Source organism: Scophthalmus maximus, chromosome 20, assembly GCF_022379125.1.
Source record: "Scophthalmus maximus strain ysfricsl-2021 chromosome 20, ASM2237912v1, whole genome shotgun sequence".
Taxonomy (NCBI): Eukaryota; Metazoa; Chordata; class Actinopteri; order Pleuronectiformes; family Scophthalmidae; genus Scophthalmus; species Scophthalmus maximus.
Genome location: NC_061534.1, coordinates 10,919,356 through 10,939,689, shown reverse-complemented (window position 1 = coordinate 10,939,689; position 20,334 = coordinate 10,919,356). Strand labels below are relative to the sequence as shown.

Below are 20,334 nucleotides of genomic sequence, written 5' to 3'. Positions count from 1 at the left end.
AGAGGAGAAATATTGTGGGGGTGTTGCCTGGGGGGGGGAGGAAATCTGGAGGAATTCGAGGCATTTCAAACGAACCCGCTGTCAGGTTGTGTGCGTTCAACTATCTTGTATGGAAACGAGGGGTAAAGTGCAGTATTAATATTCATGTTAGTCGTCAATGATCATAACCCATGTGGTAAATCATATTCGTGCTGTAACCTTTTACTGACCCAGCATATAGATTTAGCAGACAATACTTCAGAGTATGTGACGTGCACGAGTCAGTCGCATCCTCATCAGCCGTCGCGTCTCCTCATCGATCCCATGCCCCCTCCCCCTGACCTTTCGACCTTTTGTAAGACTGAAATTTGTCTGCCCTTCCGCTGCCACAGTCATCGCTGCTCCGCTGCCAGACAAGGACGCCTCAACCACTTCACCCCCTCCGAGTACCTTCACACCCCAGAGAGCCAAGACGCAGCTTCCGACCCAGCGCCTCAGACTTACACCTAACAGACATGGAGGGTCACATGGCGCCGTTTGCCCTGCTTCTGTGCATCGCCGCCGCAGCCTCCGGTAAGTTAACCAACTGACGGAACCCTCAGTATTTTCAGCATTTGGATCTAAAGTCTCTGGGTTTTTCATGCTAAAACATGTGCATTTATTTCTGAGTGTATATAACCTCAGACAGGCCTCCAGGGTATACGTTTCAACAATTCAACAATTTGAAACCCGGCGTTCAAAGGCAGACATCAATCCTGCCTCGTGCTCTCACATCGTTTGATTCTCAAGACATAAAAGGGGATTATTTGTGCTCGTGTTTCTGTTTTGTTTTTTCTTTAAATAAAAAAAACCCTATCTTTTTGCACACTAAATCAGGATTTTACAGCGGGTGTGTAGAGAGAGAGGTTATGCGCAAAATAATTGTTGTGGAGTCTCTGGGCTGAATGATGGTTTATCCTCACAGCAACTCCTGCAGCGAGCAATATTTCATTAGAATAGGAGATCAATATGATGGCGCAAGAGCTAAAACCAATGTATTGTAGCTCAAGTGATAAAAGAACATTTTCTAGTGCAGACACAAGAAAAAAAGAAAACGTGGGGAGCTTATAGATTTCAATGTGATCCCCCCCTCCACTGGCTGCTCGTGACTGTCCGTATCAAATTCAGAGCTGTAATCCCGACAAGGTGGCAACGGGATCTGAAACCCCTTCCTCTGCCCCCAGGCCACAGTCCAGCCTCACGCTCTTACCTCAGCCCTGCACTGCTGCTCTGGGATGTTTGTGTCTCGCACGCCTCCAGCAACCTGGCCTTTGGGGTGACCGCATGGATCTCAATTAATAAAACAATACTATCATTTATTCATGTCATTATTATTCCGTTTAGTGTGGATATTTTCAACATAAAGATCCAGTCCCAAGTCAACGGATTTGATTTAGTAAAGTTTGTCGTGTCAGGGACTTTTAGCTTCAAATCTTGTTTTTTTCAAAGAAGAAGATATGGTTTTTAATCCGTCAGGGATTAAACTCCATGGTCTGGTGGTTTTACGTTGATATGCTATAGTTTGGGATGGTGCGTGGCCAGTTTCTGAGAGCGCTGGCGAAAAACACAAAGCACAATGCCATTATGTAACAGAGTTTTAACATTAACTGCTTGCAAAACAAGCATCGTCTGCACTCATTTTTTTCAATGTGGCATTTGGAGGTGAAACGAACACTTGAGTGCCAAATGACCCTTTTTCGTACTCTGGGTCTATAAACATACACCAGAAAGATAAAGTGGCGTTTTCCAACTTGCTTTTTGAATAAGGCAAAGTGGCCCTGGCAAGCGTATACGTCAGCGTTAAGATTATGTGCCAGAAAAGCAAGCCTGTTCGCCGAATCTGGCTCCGCCGCTGACCCGCTGTATGACAAATCACAATATTGCCACAAGTGCTAAACACCCTCTCAGCAGGGGGGCTGGTGGCAGGGATACAGAAGTATTTTTTTGGCCAACTGGCAGACCTGCAGAGAGTTGACCTCATGTAGCTTCCACTGCAGGGGATCGGTCTCGCTGTCTGCAGGCGGAGCCTTAATTGCTTCTGTGACACATAGTGCCGTTCTCGCTATCAATTTTTTGCCTTTCTCTAAAAAAAAAAGGTCCCAAGAATTTCTCTTTTTTTTTCTTCTTATTTCCGTTCGCATCTGCTACAGCCGCTGTACGCCAAGGCCCCGGAGGTGCCGGGGTGCTCTGACTCTGTGTGCTGAATGTTGAAGCATTAATCAAAAACATCGGTGTGTTGTTTATTTGTCATTTCACTGTCCGGTGTCGTCGGATGAATGTGTCATTTTCTCTGAGATCGTCTCCTGGGCTTTGTGCTGTGATGTAGTTGAACAAACGAGGCACAAGACATCTGCTGCGACATTCCGAGGCTGACCGCACACTATAATATCAAATTTACACGTTTCCCGACTAAAAGAGGCACGTTAAGAAATATTTACACTGTGATTTAACGTCTGTTTGCTTTTAATAGCATCCGTGCCGGCTGCAAGTCCCCGTGTTAGCAGACACTGTGAAAGTTCCCCAATAGAAGAAGTAAATACAGAAAAAGTAAAAAGTAAAACAAAAATAGCCCGCAGCCTGCGACAAATCCCATGATACCCTCGGCCCATTGCAGGCATGGATGGTATATTGTGTTTAGGCTTCATACAAACTTTTAATAAGTCTGACTCTCTGACAACTCCTCGGTTCTGGGATTATTGAATCATTTCTGAAGCATGTTTAGAATGTCTAGTAGCTACTGCACTCGCTACTCCTACACTACAGTCGAACTGGCCAATTAACAGACGAACTGGAGTTGTGTCGTTTTTACAATAATTACGGGTAGTCGGTTATACAAAACTTAAAGACTGTTGTCTCATTCTGAATGTGTTCGCTGGCTCACGAAACCCATGTTTGGCTCGAAACTAATATCAAAATTTAAAAGACTCGTTGATTCAAAATGCCGGGTGTCCTCTGGGTAAATCAGGGTCAAATATTTGGGGATCTTAGCTCCAGTCTACCTTTCCTTGAGCAGGAGGCAAGAGAAGACGGACACAAGAAATCTTAATCTCACACTGACATTTGATGAACGTTGAAAAATCCTGTTTTCATCAGCTGTGGATCATCAGCATACGCCTGTGACCTTCATCATCGCCGCTTTCGCCTCGCAGCTCGAGTATTCAAACCTCACTATTTGTTGGGATCAGTCAGGCCTCGCCTTCTTGTTTTTGGCCCGTCCGCGATGACGACTGTCAGGCTTCAATAAAACAGACAACATCACACCGGCCCTTAGTTTCACTACGGTGTTTAAAATTTTTGCCGTTTGCCTTGAAGGCCTCGCATGGTCCAGCCCCTGGGTCTATGTCCGAGCACCTGCGGTGCCACAAGTTATCGGACTCACTTTAGAAATTTGGTGTATTGGTTTGCACCAAGATCATGCAGGCGCTGATGCCTTTGCAAAAGTGGAATTTGATCTTCCTTTATGTTCGATTTTTTGCTTATCAAACATGCTAAAGGCGTCTCTCAGGCTTTCAACTGCATTGACTGTTTTTCAGCTTTTGTTTGGACATTGTTTTTTTTCCCATTTCTGGTTATGCACTGCTACTATCCAACACTTCCCTGCAGCTGTGTTTTATGAAAATAATTTGGCACCTATCTTTATAGATGTGATAATGTCTATCTCAGACAGGGAAATATACACATTTTACTTCTCAATAGATACATTTGACATACTCCTTAAAGGGGTACTGCAGTGATGCCGTATTATTATTCCATAAATTTTTGGTACTAAGTAAGTGGCGGATTGCCAAAAAAATAAAAATGGGCGGAACTTTTAAGTTTGTTCTGTATGGGTGAAGCTCCAAAAACAAAATCCCATAATGCTACTCAATGCCATCTTTTAGGAAAACAAAGTAATCTTAAAGACCCAAAGCCCTCAGTTTGTAACACAGGTTACTTTTATAAATGTATAGTTTCCCTGCACAAACTAAGAAAACCTGGATGACATCACCAGAGTTATATTATATGATTTGATGAAGCACAGACATAAGAGGACACAGATGACGGTATCATCGTGTATAAGGTTTGTCTAGCGCCCCTTTAAGGCTTCTAAGTGCTAGAGTTTCAGCAAATGTTTATTTTCCTATGCATATGTCTCGCTATAGATATTTATCTCACGACTTATCCCGTGCTTCTCCTTTCAAAATGTTGTTTCCACACTATAACCACTTAATTCAGCTGTAGCCGTCTGACACATGGACATTTATCTATGCATCTGACTGAAGTCTTTCTATTTAGTTATTTTATCCGCTGTGTGCGCGACATTTCCTGCCAGGGAAGTGGTGTTGAATATGCCCCCTGCCGCGGCAACTTTCCCAGTGGGAGCCAGGCATCATGATGTTGACTTCCAGACCTCCTGCCGCACTTTCTGTGCCTACCCCAGAGTCTCCCGCCACGGGCTGGAGGAAAAGTACAAAAGTGATTAGCGAGCCGCTGGAGGAGGAGGAGGAGGAGGAGGGGAAGCAGGAGGGAGGGAGGGAGGGAGAGAGGAAGGGCCGTCTGAAAATGGATGTCAACCAGGGAAAGAGAGCGAGACAGACAGACAGACAAACCGAGATAACAGGATTCATAAAGACTGATTCATGGAGACAGCGAGGGAGGGGGAGGTCAAATTTTTGTGACTGTCAAAGAGCAGATAAGTGGTTCAGAAGGGAGATGTGGGGAAAGAGAAAGTAAATAGGGGATTACAGAACCAGGAGAGATAGGAAAAAGGACAAGACCGAGATAAAGACGGCGGAGTTAAATCATAAGTTACACAAAGTGAAAATGGACCATGACTGTGAGTCATTGGACAAAAGGCAAATTTATTTGCGTGGCGCACTATCATACGCAGAGGTCATTCAGTGTGCTTAACAGGAATTAAAGAAACATAAAAAAAGTACCGATAAGAAGTATAAGAAAACATAAAAAAGGGCAAAACATGAAATATGTTCAAAAAATTTATAGAACCAGTAAAGGAGTACAAATTAGAAAAAAGTTAATGTCTAATTAAAGTGAAGGATTAAGTGATTAGGTTAAAGCATTGGGAAATAGAGCAGTTTTTAATTCAAAGCAGCTTGTGGTAGGGGCAGATTTGATATCTGAGTAATAAAAATACAGATAAAAGAGAGGAATTCGTCAGTTAAAAGAAATGGGCTGTCAGGAGAAAGAAAAAGAAAAAAACAAACAAACAAAAGAAATGGAACGAGTCGAATAAGTTGTCTCAGAAGACTTGCTGCAGTAGCAAAAGCCAAAGAAAAAAAAGAAAAGAAAAGAAAGTATAGGGACAAAAAAGGACCATGTTAAAAATGGCGTTGCGAGTCAAAACAGTCCACTTCCCCTGTTTGACTGTAGTGAGCCAGCGCTGGCCGCAGTCAGACTGGGTGGCAGGGAGACGCGACCACTTGTCGCTGCCTCAGACCGATTTCAATCTCGCTCAGTGTTATGCCCCTCCCAAATAACAATCCATTTCTGACTTGCCTCGCTTTTCCTCTGTTTGAATACAGAAAGCTGTGCGAGGGAGCCTCACTAGCGCCGTGTTCCTCCCTCCTGCTCGTTCCCACATGAGTTTCGCTCTCGCGCACACTCGACTGGTTGTCGAGATGGTTTGATTATGCAGTCGAACGGCGTGTGATCTAAGTCTGTTTCCTGTTTTTTCAGTGGAGAACCTCTGCCGTATCTCGTTTTAGATTTTGGAATTAACCGCGGAAGGTATCGTTAAAAAACAACAAGCCTCAATTAACAACAACACTTTGTATATATTGTTAGTGTATAACTTTATGTGGTGTCTGGCCTTTACCTCTATGTTACATAACTTATACCCTCAATTGCAAACCAGAATTGCCTTAATTGAATGCAAACAACGGATCCGGATTCTTAACCATTTAACAGATTAGTTTCATCGTCACTTCATCATATCGATTTCAGACGCTGGCCTTTTGCCATATCTTTCACAGTCCAACGTTTTTCATTATGCATTTGCATGTGCACTGAATGGCTCATTAGTCGCGGGCGAGATAAACGCCTCGTCAGCTTGGCGGCCCCTTGTGCCCATGTCAACATGCCTGCAGTCTGCACAGATAAGGGGAAGCATTATGTATTCTTATCCTTACATCTTGTCTGACCGTGGTCGACCACGGCGCACCAGGACAGACGTTCGGTGGGACAACTCTCGATGGCTCAGCCGACTCACCGATGACTTAGAATCAAAAAGTGCTCAGAGGGTTAAAGGAGCTTCTGGGTGGGTTTCAGATATCAGGCAGAACAAGAAAGTGCGCTAACGCCATATGACGTCATTTCACTAGAACTTCGCTGGTGGTTTTAATTAATGACTGTACTAGTATGCAGGGCAGAATCAGTCCCTTCATCTTTCTTGGCTGAATAGCCATGAACAAAATGTTCCCAGCTAAAATCTCATGAAATCCGTCCTGACAAATGAAGAGTCATTGCTTTGAACTTTTCTCTCGACATGAAGCAAACTCCAACAAATGTCCTTTGAGGAATGGATATTTACCCCAAATAGAATTTTTGAGCTTCTTAATGCAATTTTTTTTTTGTGGGGGGGGAGGGGGTTACTAAGTACTTGGCATTTTTCGTCGAGAGAAGATACTATCTGTCTGCGTAGACTTCCCTGGCTTCTGAAGTGGTCAGTGCTGGACAATGTGCAGTGTGCAGCCGAGTGCTGTAAAATCACAGAGGCTCTTGATTCAAGTACTGGGTGGGTAGTTTTCCTGTTGATTCAGGTGCCACACCGGTCAATCTGTATTTAGAGAGCGGAGAGTCTGATGTCTGACTGTGTCTGTGTGTGTGTGTGTGTGTGTGTGTGGTGGAGTTGCTTCTACTTTTGTGATAAGAGCAGAATACGTGACTCAAAAAAGCCCAAATCGGATTATTTTAATCTGCACATCTACTTCAAATACAATTAATCCAATATTCAAACTCGAGATACTTATTAATCTTTTCACAGTTTTCGGGAGGGAATAAAGTTACACTTGTCAAAAAGCTCTTCCTACTCCCGGACACTTCCATTAGTTACAATGTGAAAAATGAAATCATAAGCATGAAGCTGTCTCTCGGCTCTCTCTAGGAGTGGATTCCAAAACCCTTAAGAGACTTTGTAATTTTTTCTGACTGTATAAACTTGAATGTATCTGAAGAAAAATATCCTTTTTTTTGGTTTTCTGCTGTTTATGATAGAAGATAGGTTTCTTTTACCGAAAATTGTGTATTTCCCCTTTTGTTCACACATGATTTGTACTTATGACCTTACCTAATACGTTAAAAAACATATCCGGGCCTTCATTAATATGCTGCCCTCATATTAGAACACATTAATATTTACTGGCACAAATCAGTCAAGAAGAACGAGCTAATCTCTGTTGGTTCTACACGAAGCATATGTTGTGTGAAGCTACATCAATCTTGAGTGATTGGGAGCAACCACTGTGCAATGAATCTCCAACGCTTCAGTCGGCTTCGGTTGCACGCAGTTAGACTAAAACTTTCTAAATTAGTTTGTCCATCCACCAATTAACACTCAGATGATTAATTGTGTTTTGCTCGCGTTTTTTCATCATGGGGCGGGTCTAACCACATATAATAAGTGATTAGAAATGATGCACTATCCCCAGTAGCTGATGGTGTCTGGGATATAATAGATCACCTGCAAGCGTGAGCATCAACACTTAAATGAGGATATATTTTTCACGCATCCAGTCGCAACTTTCTTACAAGGAACCACAATCCGTGCGATCAACGTAAACTGCATCAAATTAATATTGCATGGCTTATGAGCAACGGCAGACGGGGCGTAAGAGTGAGGGAGCGGACTACGGAGGAAGTGAGCCACGGTTCTCTCTCTATGCCGCCGTTGGACTTGTTGTTCCGCCGGCTTCCGACAACGGCGAGACGACGGGCGAATGGCTCCCAGAGGTGTAAACAGAGCGAGTGTGAAGACAGGCTGTCTCCAGACCCGCTATCGCATCCTCTGTTCCTCTCTGGCAAACACTGGAAGCGGGACTTGGCTTACAGGCACACAAACACACATACACGCGAAAAAGTCACAAGCCATTTAATCAGCATTATTTTTTGGGATAGAATTCCGGGAGACTTGGGAGAGGGAGGTGAGATGGTCAGGAAGCTTGTGTGGAGTGGGTAATGTGGAGTATGCAGGGGTGAGAGGCCAGGGGACAGTGCGGGCCCCTGCAGAGCACTGATAAGAGCTTGTTTACCTTCCTGTGGATGGTCAGGCCTCAATCTGCAGTCGCGGAAACTCCGGGACAATAGGTGTGTGTGTGTGTGTGTGTGTGTGTGTGTACTGTATGTGCAGTCCAGAGAGAAACTTGAGCCAGCCTCGAAGCTCCCCTTTCCCTCTTAGACTACCTCTGATAGGGCCGCGGACCCTCCCCCCCTTCCCCACCATGACTCCGTCGCCCGACCCTGGACACAAACAGTTTACACTACCTCAGGGGACCGAGCGAGACAGTTGGTCTTGACGTTGTCTGCTGTCAGGGTTTCCCCTCCTGTTCTTTCTTCCCTCCCTCTCTTTGAAATGCAGCCATGCTCTCCAGCTGCAAGTTAAGGGGAGGACATGAAAGACAGGGCATGAAATCAAGCCAGCCCCGAGGTGAGAGAAAAGGCAGCCCGTCGTTGGGCCCCAGGTTCTCAACGCCTTGAATCTAAATCAACGTTTCGTTAAGGTCTGATGTAAAAATGAAAAATCCAAGGGCTCACCGCCGCCTGTCGGTCCCGAGCGTCGCACAGATGCTCGGAGTTAAGGGAACAGTGTCGTGGACTCACGGGGAAGCTGTCGAGGCCTTTAATTTACTGGCAGAAGAAATAAATAAATAAATAAATAAACTGCAGTGGCAGTGACACCATAACCACTATATTTATGGAAAAACACCATAAATATGAATGACATGAGCAAATCACAGCAAACCATTTCAACAAAATCATCTGTTGGTTCAACGAATCATTTCTCCGAACGTATCAAATCAAAAGTTCCTCGCACTTTGACTTTGAAGGAAGCTCAGGTTTCCCCTCTTCCTTCTGGCTATAACCCTGTTAGCAGAGCTCTGTCAAATTTAGATTTAGCTGAGGCTATTTTTAATTTTTTTTATTTCTGCTGACCAATGAGATATGCTGACACTTTTTTGTCCAAATACAAGAAGTGATGATATCAGATGTACATTAACTGAGAAATGAACTGTGTTCTCTGCATGTACTTCTGCTTTTTGTGCGGCTGTGGACAGCGAGGCGCTGCAGCGCACCGCTCCATTTCCAGGACATTGCGAAGTATCTGTACTGAAATACATAAAGAATGATGATTGGTCGAAGCTTCAGTGTGTAAGATTTAGTGGCAATCTTATAATGAATATTATATCCAAATACTTGCTGATTGATCGCCCCTACATCCTACACTTTGGAGTTTTAATGATGGACTGATTTGGTGAGATACATAGTTTAGAAACCTACAAAAGTGATTCTTCATGATACTGTTTCTCAGTATATGGAGTGAATTTAGTTGTCATCTCAAGGTTTTCTACCTACAGCTCTTCCCTTTCTCTCCGCTCTTTAAGAGAAAGCTGTTTGCTCTATAAAATGGGTTGAAACACATTTCCCCCCCCTCACCATCAGGATCTTTATAACGGTGTGATGAATGCCACCCTCGATTATGGATTGCTGGCATAATGTGGTACTTGTGGGATGGAGCTCTGAGTGCACTGCTCACATAACCCACTCTGTCTTTTTGGCCTTGCCAATGCCTCCCGGGGCAAAAAAACCCACTTTCTCCAACTTTGAAACATACATATCCTGTTTTGAATTCATAAACACTGCTTACCACACATGCATTAAAATTTTGCCAGGGCCGGTAAGCTTTTTCGGAGGTTCTGCCAGCAGCAGCTGTCAGAGACTTGTAGCTTTTTAGTTCAAGCTATTTCGAGGAAAAGCAGAAGAAGATAAAGCAGAAGAAGGAGCAGGACGTCAGCACTGTGTAGGGCAACTTCGATCCCTAACAATGATAAATCACCGCAGGTGTCCAGCAACGCCCAACATCAGCCACTGGCCTCAGTTCAGCTTTGATACACTCTGTGTAATTGTATGTGTCCCTCCTGGGTAGCTTAATTTAGGTAGTTCAGGTTGGCATTTTAAAATTAATTACATTTTGTTTTAATTTCAATTGTGAAACAATGGAGATAACACTTGAATCCCCACAAAGACAGTCCATTACTGGGAGGTGGTGGGTCAGGATAGCTGCAGTCTCTTTAAGTTGACTCTGTTCAGCGAAAATATGGGAATGGCTGTAATTAATGCCACAACAATTAAATGTTAATTATGCCAAAGAAAATGCAAATCAATGCACATTTCCACCCCTGCTGTTATGCAAGTATTAGGAGTTGGCTCCATGAGATGAGCATTCTCGTGCTCAGGCCACTAGTTTTAGTTCTGCTCTCACATTTCTGCCCTGGCTCTCGGATGTTTGTTACATGACCCTGTCCAAATTCTCCAACCAATAGAATGCCAGTAGCAAAGCAAATTTTGCACGTGAGCAGGGAAGGGAAGGCATTACAAAATCTGAAATGAAGAAATCATGTTCTCAAAAGGAAACCACTCTCTCGAACTCAGCCATGTGATTTCTGTACGTCATTGTTTATGCCAACTTTCCCACCTCTCCCAAGCGTAGGAACTTTAACTGTGATATTTCAAGATTTTCCACTCAGCTTTTTTGAAAATAAAACCAATGAACAACAAGAACCCAATGAAATGCAGCATGTTGAGCTCGACATAACAAAACAGGCCGATTGACTGATGGAAGCAGAACATAGTTGGTGACAAGCCGGTCCTGAGATGTCCTAAAATGGTCACAGTAGTGGTGCTGGCTTAATGATACTATGCATAATTGGACACTTGCGGGAAAAGGATGTCTGTGATTTGGTCAACCGGCCGATCCTGTCTTCTTCAGGAATGCCCTGAACGTTAGGGAAGCGAGAGCAAAATAGACCCTGGACATGCAGAGGCACCAGACGATGTTTTTTGTTCTCCTTGTTAATTGTGGCTCCGGGGTGCTGCAGACAACCTGGAGAACCACTGAGGGCACTTTTAAAACGCATCAAGTTATTCATCACTCCCAGACATTGGCACAGTCCACAGGATCGTGCTTCCTCCAAAGGCTGCTTCACTACCAGCAAATTGGCCATTATCGAGTTTGGCTGCAAACTTGTTTGTCGAAATTATATAAGCATTCAATCATTTCGCCCTAGTATGTTCAATATTTGCCTATTTAGTTTTAATATGACCATATGGTGTTTTTAATATGGTTATTAGCAGTAGTCTATGCAAGTGTATGAATTCATTCATACCCATGACATCTGTAACTGATGACATTGATTTTACAGCAAAGCAAACTTTAAGTTCAAGTCTGATAATATGCACTTTTCATGAATTGAGCCCATTCTCTGTCCTTCTTAATTCCCTAATGGCCTCTATTCACATTTCCCCCCTCAATACCTAACATCTAAATGGAAATCACCGACATTCATAAACACGTCTTCTCATGGAATGGGAAATGGTGGCGACTGATATAAGTAGATAAAGAGGACAGGGCATGGAACGGTTCTTCTATACCTCATTTACCAGCAAACCGCTTAGTGAGGCCATTGGCATTTCCGGGGTCAAGAGGGCGAAATGAATGTTCCTCATATCCTATGGTGTCTCATAAAAAGGAGACTAGTGACACATGCATGCACGCACACAAACACACACACACACACACACACACACACACACACACACAGTCTTGAGCCATCAGTGTGATTTATACCAGGACCTCTGGGGCAGCAGTCATGGGCCGTTAACTCTGTCACAGCAGAATAGGAGAGAAATAACTTCATGGATGTGGATATTGAGCAACAGACATTAACACAGAGGGCCAGAATAACAGGAAACCAGCCTTGACCTCCGGGGTGGTGGTGGTGGTGGTGGTGGTGGGGGGGGGGGTGGCAATGGAGCGCAGATGGCTCTCTGTCTTGATTTGCACAAAAAGGCTGTGGTCAAAAGCTGAGGAGGATAAGAAACAGAAATGACACCCTTCCCCCAAATCCCTCTCCAAATTGGTGCCAAATGTGACCCTAAAATAAAAAAAATAAAAAAAAATTCTACTATAGCTAGGTGGTAAAATGGGATAAAACAAAAACAGGCATAATTCATGAAGTTTTCATCAATGATCAGCATTTGACAAACTTAATTCTATGAATTGCATAACTATGATTACATGAAAAGTGTCTCTCTTACCATCAATGATATGATAGAGTTCATAATAGCAACCTCAGTTATGCTGAAAAAAAAGTAGAAGAAGAAGAAAGAATGGATTGTGCAACATGTTCTAGCTCTCTCTTTTCTTTGCTGCTGTTCATTGCATTCATCACATTCATCTCTATCTCTGTCCATTCCCCTCCATCGCTGGTGATGACATTGCCTCAACCAAGGTCTTTGATTAGTGCCGCTTCTAAATAAGGCACATCCTGTTGACCTTCCAAACTTTGCAATTTCCTTTTAACCCTTTCCTCTCTATCCCTCCCTCGTTCTCATCGCTCTTGCTTTTACTCCACGTCCCCTCTCTCTGATGGATCGAGGCCTGCTGGGTATACACAGGGATATATCTCAAAAGTCAGTGGAGCCGTACGTCACACAGCATTTCCTCTCCAAATTAGATGTTTCTGAAATGGTATCACACTTGCTTGCTTATGTGCTTTGCCGCCAACTGTTAGGTATGATTGAGGCGTGCACAGTGGATGCTCGGGAATATATTGCATATATTACTCACTGTAGAAATGTGTATATTTGTCATTTGACTGATAATATGACTCTACTTCATCGTGAAGATGGGTGGCTTTAAGGCTCTATTCTGAGGAGTAAATTCAGATTTGAGACTATAGCTGTGTCCTCCTTTGGAGGCTACATTTGAAGACTAAGTGCGTCACAGCGGCACGACTCAGCTGTCCCTTTTCGAAGGCTCCTTAAAAAGCAGCAAACAAGCATCCAACGGGTCGATCCTTCCCAGCCCAACTTATTCCAGGTTCACCGGTGACACGCTGGTGACGGCAAATAGGCAAATAGGCCATAGACCAGACAGTCTCATTTCGGTTCGGCCCTAGTGATCTACGTGGCCTCTGAAGGAGGTAGTCCCTGAATTTGGACACAGCTTTGTCAGCCATGGTGGGTACCACAAAAGGACACAATGCCAAAGGCCTCAGGAAGACCTTTTTATCTTAAATCAGCGAAAGGTGGGAGATGGTCCAGGAAAGAGTTCCGTGATTGAGTTGGAAAAGACCTTTGACCTTCAGTATTCTCTACCCACCGTTGTTCTTGAGGAAAGAGGAAGTATTTTGTCCCTGCCAAAAACCTCAGGCAGGTTAAAGTGAGCATGTGTGCCGACATACTCTGTGCAATCGGACACAGTAGAACACACACACACACACACACACACACACACACACACACACACACACACACACACACACACACACACACACACGCTCGCACACACAGCTCAGGTCAAACACCAGGTATTTATACTCAACCTCATCCATGGCCGTACAGCCTCAATCAATCCACCCTCCTGAGTCACGGATCTCCGGGTTAAACAGCAGGCTCACAGCAGAGAGCGGAGAGTGAGCAGGCTTGATGGATGACTGCAGCACGGCATCCTGACACGTCTGATAAACGTGATCCAGCAGAATCCGCTTTTGAAACAATATGGTCCTACCCACACATTCAACATCCATATACTGAGACAAGGGGACAAGCTTTCATAGTGACTTATGACAAATATTGGCCCTTTTAGACAAGGAATCTGTATTGTTGCTGTGTTCATCTATCTGTTAAATAATGGCTTTCGCGCGTATGCGTCTTCCTTCATGCACTGTTCAAGTCCAAATACGGCAGGATTGTTATGGATGGAGCCGTAATCTCGCTCTGCTTGGCATTTGACACATCAGACTTGATAATAGCAACAAGTTCTCTCCATTTTTGAACGCTGGAGGCCAGAGTCATTGTTTACTGTGACTTGAACGTATGCTGCTGACACTGCTTAACCATTTGTGCCGGATCTCTTTTAGCCTCGAGTCAGACGTGTGATCCCAAACACGTCAATGGCAACCCGTGGTTCCAAGTGAGAGATATGCTCCCTGGCTGTTGGACGAGCTTCGTCACGGAGGACCAGGCAGAAGTCCACATCCTCAGCTTTTCCACCACGGTAAGCATGTCACACACAAGTAAGGCCCTCTGCAACCAGTGCTAATTATGTGAATTATGCTTGGTGATCGTCCTTCATCTGACGGAACCGGTTGACGAGCGCACGCGCACCAGAAAGAAACACGGCAGTGTGCAAATGTGTGTTCTTTCCGTCAATTAAATACGTCCCTCACTGTTATAATCACGGGTATTCAGTTCGGAGGACGATGCCGAATTTGATTTCACTCACTTTTACAGTACAGAGGCTCCGTCGGTTTGTATGCAGCGAGGCACAGCGTTAAAATGTAGCCAACCCAACTGCGGAGGCTGACCTTTGACACATCTCTTAAAAAATACAGTAGGTGGTTTTTAAACTGCCTGGGACTTGTTGTGCGATGTGGTCAACGATCACCGCTGGTCGGCAGGCAGAGGCGTCAGTGCACATCTCACATCGAACAGACAAAGAGGCTGGAAGGAACAGACATTCCTTTTATGTAATATATATGTTTCATTGGTATGTAGTTAACTTTTTTAACTTTTTGCTTATACGGTATATTGTTGTGCAATGTTGTGCATGTAATGTCGTTTTACAAACTCAAACTCTGACCGTGAAATAAATAAGCCCCGAAACCTTTTTCCCACACTAAAGAAATGAAAACACGCATATTCCTTGCCCAACTTTCTTCAGCCAGATAACCAGCTAACCATTACCAGATGCTAGTAATAACAGAAAGATGGTATTTCCCAACATGTCTGGTTTTTTTTTGTGTGTGTGTGTGTGTGTGTGTGTGTGTGAGTTTGTGTGTGTGTGTTTGCATAATTCCTTTTTCAGCTACTCAAACACACACACACACACACACAAAAACACACACACACACACACACACACACACACACACAAAAACACACACACACACACACACACACACACACCATAATTGTAGATAGTGTATTGGGTCATTTTGATTTTTAAACCCTTTAAGGGTACGACACCAAAAGAAGTAGCTTGAGAAAACTTTTAATCTATATGTTGTTATTGCTGTGCCAGACTCCATTTTTCACTGTCCAGCGTCGTCGGTCAGCTCACATTAGTCATTTCTTTATCAGTGTGCTCTGTTTGTTTGCTTCCTCTGTTTGTTCTCACCTAAGAGTTCTTCATGTGGCGCCTTCACATAACTCGTGTTGAGCAACTGCTTGTTTCTTTATTGTCTCTCCGTATTTCTCACTCCGTGGGTCTTCCTCATTTGGAGGTGATTACGCGGAACAAAGCTCTCGTGCTATGTGCACTCAAGACCACATCACAGGAGGTTGTAAATGCAACGCCCGTCTGAATCTGTCAATAAAAATGCTGCGCGAGTTTTTCTCACCAGGGAAACCTTCACCAATAACCCAAGCCGATTCAAACAGCGTGAGCACAACAAAAATCACTATGTCAAATTTGACGTTTTAAGATGGTGAAGTTTACTTTTAATGTTCCACAAAGACACAACAGGCGGCTTTCAGGCCCCTAGTGGTTCCAAGTGGTATGACTGTGTGGTCGCTGTCAGAGAGACACTGCGAGACGCCGGCAGGAACGCAGGTCGTTTTCCCCGGGGCTCCTGAGGGAGTTGTCAACACCACTTTGGAGATAACGGAGGAGGAGAACGAAAATATATTCACTGAAGCTCCTACTTTGTACTCTCAAGTCCAGGAGCTCTCTCCACGGGGTGAATGCCCGTACGAGGTTCACTCCTGGGAGGTTGAGTGGCTCTTCCACCGTCTGCCATTTCCATCACTGGGGATAGATACTGGGAGATTCTCTTCCTTGTTTTTTGTTACGCGATGGAACAATAGTTCCTTTTGTGCTGTAAACCGAGTCGCCTTTTTCTCCACGACAACTGCGCAGCACACTGGCTTTTCTATCACCATCACACTGTTCATTTAGTTTTATTGTCATGATGACACGTTTAACCCTGAAAGTTGTCATTACTTACTTTCATTTTGAGCAAGAGCGCTAAAACCCTTTGTTGTCGCCTGAAAGGTTTCCGACGTGTCGCGGAAATCTTTTGTCCTATTTAATGGACTGAAATGTTAAGGCATATTTAATGGACTCATGGGAATCAGAGGGGAGAAAAAGCTATTTGATGACAAAATAGATTCAAAGCATATTAGGAGAAAATTGCTCTTCTCAGTCATCTTATTAGGCCCGAAGAGAAAAACCAGACACATTATGCTGTGTGGGAGACAAGACGTATTTCAGTGCCAGAAAAGTTTGACGTATAGTTTATAGAAAGAACGGTGCAAGTTGTCTTACAGATTGATATTAATTGGTTTCGGGTTTGCGAGAGTTCACGAAAGGAATTTGACTTAGGATCTGCGTGATGCAGTGGACACTGTACAGTCGTCGTATCCTGTCCTCTTGTGGGAGGACGAGTAGATGTTTTACCAAGTGAAAGAAGATAGTGGACATTAGATCTCCTAACACAGACGCCTTATCTGCTCCTGACTGTTTAGAACAGCTTTTCCTTGTAAACACAGAGCAACATCCCATGCCATCTTCATCCCATGCCAAACCGCTCAGTCAGATGGGAGGTTTGCTTCCCATGTCCCACTTGTCCTTTAAATTTCCTTATCACCTTCTTCCCCCATCCCTTTGTTTTCGTACTGATTAACAACCTGCCAGTTGACTCGGTTTGAGCACACAGAGAATTATAGAGGAGCATCAAGGGGCTGTGCGGGCCGGGAGAATTCATAGGGAGGAGCTGCTTGCACATTGATGTCACACGCTGGCTTGGGTAGCCGGGGTGTTGGCACGGTGCCGAGTCTGGACCAACGGAGCCAATTCAAGTTGAGGGACAGAGCCCAAAGAATAACTGGAAACTGCATCAGCAAAGGCCCCTTCAAAAAAATGCTCCCCAGGAAAAAAAAAAAAAAAAATGAAGCCTGAAAAAGGAAAACAATTGTATCTTGAAAGCACAGGAACAAAAGTAGCAAAGGTGAGTGATCAGCGCTCAGCAACAGTCACGATTCAGAGTTCAAAATTAGAGAATGAGAGTCCCAAATGGACGGAGGGAGGGAAACTACAGGGACAGACAATGAAGTTCATTTGAGGATTTTGTATATACACAGTTATTTACGAGTGAACTCTGTAGGAAATGCCATTCGCTCATTGACTGTATGTACACGCGTCACAGTTCAGGTGAAATCAAAGTGGTGTTTCTGGGAAGACATTGTGTTTCCACAATTCAACGTCTCTCAGACTCTGCGTGTGATAATACCCCAGCCCCTTTCGACGTTCCGTCTGTCTTCAGGCTCATCAAGCCACAGTATATTCTTTATTTAAAATAAATGTTCTGCACTGCGGATGGGAAGTGAGTATCTTATCAAAATGTTATTACCTGCGGCTCCCAAAGGCCACATCCACACAGTGTCACAGACATTCTGCATGCATAGGCGCTGACAGGAAAACTGAAACGTGTGCGGCATCATCGCATATTTCTTCTTTCCCCGTGTCAGCCCGTTCGTCCACCCCCCTCCCCCCTTCTCTTTCCCCAAGTTGTCTTATATTCTGTTGTTTTATACTCTGTGCGGTTCTGAACATTTTCACAGCTCAGACCTGAGCCCATCACAGTTCTCTTGCATAACGCTCTTGCACTATCAGGTAGCAAGTTATTTATTTTAATATTAGGGATTCACACTGTGTCACCCAGCACGCTCATTGTCTCCACAACGGGCCGTGCTCTGAAAGCAGTTTGTCTTCGAATGTAATATGATGAGAGCAGCAAATTTGTATTTGTGAATGTTACATTTCCACAAGAATCTCAGGAAAAGATCTTTCTTAAAGCTTCATGAACTTGAACTGATCATTTTGAGGGGCTCTTGCAGGATTCAAATCAAATAGAACCAGGATTAATTGGAACCAAGTCAGCGTTTCAAAAAAAATCTCTCTAAATTCCGACGTATCATTCCGCTGCAAGAAGGTTTTCTCACCACCACTTATATGCATCAAACTCAACTTGCATCGGCTTTCCCCCCACGCACATGTGGAGCTTGGTAATTACGGCTGATTCATGGAGTGACTGTGGTGGTGATTAGTGAATCTGTAACCCTCAGCTGAAACTATGGTAAATGAGATATTACATGATGTGTTAAATGATGTTAATGAGGTTTCATATACAGTATATACAGTGCAGTGGGACTGAGATTGACACAATAGGTTTCTCCAAATTCCTTTTCTTTGTGTTATTCTTTCTGTCAATGTCATCGCATGATTGAACTGCTCTCACATATATTTCTGTCGTTACTCCAGAGAATTGTAACACCCACCTTTAGCGCTGCGACATACAGCTTAAATTAGAAACAGCAGCTCATTGCACATCAGGTAAACAATTGATTTTGATTGCTTTTGATTCGCTTTTGACTTGTTTACCTTATTCTCTGCAGCATAGAGGTTTTAATAATAGCACCGCGTTGCATTACCTCATTAATGTCCGTGTCAGACGGGAGACAGACAGCGAAGACAGCTTCCTTCCTGCCGATATCTCCACGAACACCTCGCAAATGACTGGCACTGCCTTTTCTGGAGAGATGCATGTGTTGACAGTTCGCAGCCGCAAAAACAAGGATAATTGTCATATCCCCCACTGATTTTTGAAACTTGGTAGAAAAGGAATCAAACTTGTACAGAATTTAACTGCAGCCGCAACTATTTTTAAACTTGGTGCTGCAAGCAAAATGTCTCTCGCGGAGGCTTGCAAAACGGGGATATAACTGTATCCCCCACCACTACGTGGAAAACAAATGCTGACGGAAATCCAGGATACTGGAAGATTCCCGTCATAATAATTACAATTAATTCACTCAACTCTATATTTCTTTAAAGATTGATTGATTCTCGCACTTTTTGTTGCACTTTATTAAAAGCTTAAAGGACCTATTTGTTCCCATCTCTGCGGTAAAAGATGAATGCTCAGCTAAATTTTGTGTTTTAATGGAGCCTGTCATGAAGGCCGTTTTCTCCTCACATTACATCACCACTGGATATTTTTCGCTGTCTGCGTTAATTGATCCCATGACAGCAATTGTGTTCCCAGTTGACAGCACAGAAGAAAAAAAAAGCCATCCCTGCGTAACCCTTTTAGGAGCAAGAAGCATCAAGTTCATTAATTTTTGTTTTTTTGTTTTACTGCTTTGTTTGAATAACACAGCATACACTATGTGTGGTACACTTACTGAATAGCTCCCAATGGGGTCGCACGGTATCTCTCCCATGTGAATTGGTTTCATAGTGTAAGTGATGGTTTGGGACCCGGTAGGAAGATAAAAAAAAAAAGCATGTGGCACCTGGAGATTTACACCTCTGCTAAGCTTTTCTCTGGATACACATCAAAATTCTAGACCAGATAGAAGGCGGGAACTCACGCAGCACTAAATGCGCAGTTAAAGAAGTGACACTGTAAACATTTAATATAAATACAATATCGTGGTTATTTCAGAACAAAAACGAGTTACAAAATGCCGGTTATCATTTTTTCTGCTGATGCGAGGTAACATTTCAAGTGACGAATGCTCTCTCCCCCCCCCCCCCCCCCCCCCCCCCCCCCCCCCCCAAAAGATGTTCTCTCTGGAGATGACAAACGCCAAGCGGATGAACCTAATCCTCACAGCGCCGGACACATTTCATGCTATATCCAACATCAACGCTGGCGTCAACATTTATGTGAGTAAAGCCTTTTGGAGTTTCTCCACATTACTTTTCAGCCTCACCCAGGATGGGTCGAGGTTTTGGGGGGGGGGGGGGGTACCCCATCTTGCCTTGGCTCATTTTCCCACTGCTTCCCTTGCTTGCATTACTCCAACTCATTACAATGTGCTGTTGACACACACGGCTGTTGAACAAGTACTAACTAATCATGAAAAATGAACAGGTTGTGGCGGGGGGGGGCAACATTGCAAGTGACTATTTTTGTCAGTAGTGTGTAATTTTCCGATCCCCCCCAGATGTTCTTGTCCGGGACATATCCCTCCTAAGGGGCACGATAAAGGTTTATCCTTTTCTACTTGTGTAGCTGCTGTCGAGTGCCAGCTG

At 43.9% G+C, this 20,334-nt stretch overlaps 1 protein-coding gene across 2 annotated transcripts in view; it reads left to right on the top strand.

The window, feature by feature from the left end:
• Positions 1-20,334, top strand: part of eng (endoglin) — a 37,640-nt gene that overhangs the window by 769 nt on the left and 16,537 nt on the right. For both annotated transcript variants that reach the window (XM_035607787.2, XM_035607788.2), the window contains exons 2-4: positions 372-552; positions 14,154-14,290; positions 19,861-19,965. In XM_035607787.2, the coding sequence (XP_035463680.1) occupies positions 495-552; positions 14,154-14,290; positions 19,861-19,965 (300 nt within the window). In that variant the 5' untranslated portion in view covers positions 372-494. The remainder of the gene's footprint in view (positions 1-371; positions 553-14,153; positions 14,291-19,860; positions 19,966-20,334) is intronic.